Here is a 1,302-nt window from a genome sequence, read left to right as displayed (position 1 = left end):
ACAGAGCTTTGCCCTCCAGGCTCTCCAGCTCAGGGAATCCCAACTGGTTCAGGACCTCATAGACCCCAGCCACTGCTGCCACCTGAAAACAGAGGGAGAAGAGACATTAACTCCCCCAGGCTGCTTTTGTGGAAGGTCCGTGCATCCCCCCCATCCAGGTACCCAGCCCCTGCAGCCCCCTCCAGCCATCCTCCAGCCCCAGTTTATTCATTTTCTAAGCCTCTTCCTTGCTGCTGGGGTCAGCCATCCCAGGGTTTGTTGGCTTTGGCACCCTCCTGCCAGAAAGCTACAAAGGCACCTTGTTTTTGCTGAAAACTCAGGGATTATGCAGCAGGAAAGGGGCACCTTGGGGGTCAAAGGCTCCTTGTATCCACAGGTTGGGTGTATTTCCCTGCCCTCCAGCAAAAGGGGAGGGCTGAGGGGAGATGTAAATCCTAGTATTGGAGATGTAGCATTAAAGGGAGCAGCACTTAAAGGGGCAGCACTAAAGGGAGCAGCACTAAAAAGTGCTGCACCAAAAGAATGCAGCCCCAGAAGGTGCTGTACTAAGAGAAAGATGCAGTCCCAAAAGATACTCCAGCAAATAGGGGGACAGAGGGCAAATGTAAACCCATGAACTGAAAATGCAGCACCAAAAGGTGCAGCAAAAAAGATGCTGCATTAGAAGGTGCAGCTTCAAAACGTGTAGCCCCAAAAGGTGCAGACCTCAAAGCATTAAAAGTTGTGCCAGCGAAAGGTGCAGCACTAAAGGCGCTGCATTAAAAAATGCAGCACCAAAAGGTGCAGTATCAAAAGGGAGATGCAGCACCAAAAGATGCTCCAGCAAACGGGGACAGAGGGGAGATGCAAACCCATGCATTGAAAATGCAGCCCCAAAAGGTGCAGCATCAAAAGATGCAGCACTAAAGTATGCAGCACTCAAAGGTGCAGCATTAAAAGGTGCTGCACAAAAGACGCAGCACCAAAAGGTGCAGCCACAAGAGATGCTGCATTAAAGGATGCAGCACCCAAAGATGAGGCACCAAGAGATGCAGCACAAAAAAATGCTGCATTAAAAGGTGTAGTCCCAAAAAGTGCAGCACCAAAAAATGCACTATTAAAAGATCCTGCACTAAAGGATGCAGCACCCAAAGGTACAGCATTAAAGGAAAGGTGCAGCACCAAGAGATGCTGCATTAAACGATGCTACACTAAAAGGTGCTGCATTTAACCCCTCAGATGCAGCACTCAGCCAGCAGCAAACCTCCCAAAGCTCCCCTGGAGCTGCCCCAGCGCCGCCAGGCAATGCAAACAGCGGCATAA

At 50.4% G+C, this 1,302-nt stretch overlaps 1 protein-coding gene across 1 annotated transcript in view; it reads right to left on the bottom strand.

Moving 5' to 3' along the window:
• Positions 1-2: 2 nt before the first annotated feature.
• Positions 3-1,302, bottom strand: part of PALD1 (phosphatase domain containing, paladin 1) — a gene marked incomplete at its 3' end in the record, with an annotated part of 15,792 nt that continues 14,492 nt past the window's right edge. Inside the window, exon 19 of the mRNA XM_009084046.1 lies at positions 3-82. Within this exon, the coding sequence (XP_009082294.1) occupies positions 3-82 (80 nt within the window). The remainder of the gene's footprint in view (positions 83-1,302) is intronic.

The sequence above is a fragment of the Acanthisitta chloris genome, unplaced genomic scaffold (assembly GCF_000695815.1).
Source record: "Acanthisitta chloris isolate BGI_N310 unplaced genomic scaffold, ASM69581v1 scaffold19890, whole genome shotgun sequence".
Taxonomy (NCBI): domain Eukaryota; kingdom Metazoa; phylum Chordata; class Aves; order Passeriformes; family Acanthisittidae; genus Acanthisitta; species Acanthisitta chloris.
Note: the sequence above shows the minus strand (reverse complement) of the source record. Positions and strands in the feature narration are given on the sequence as shown.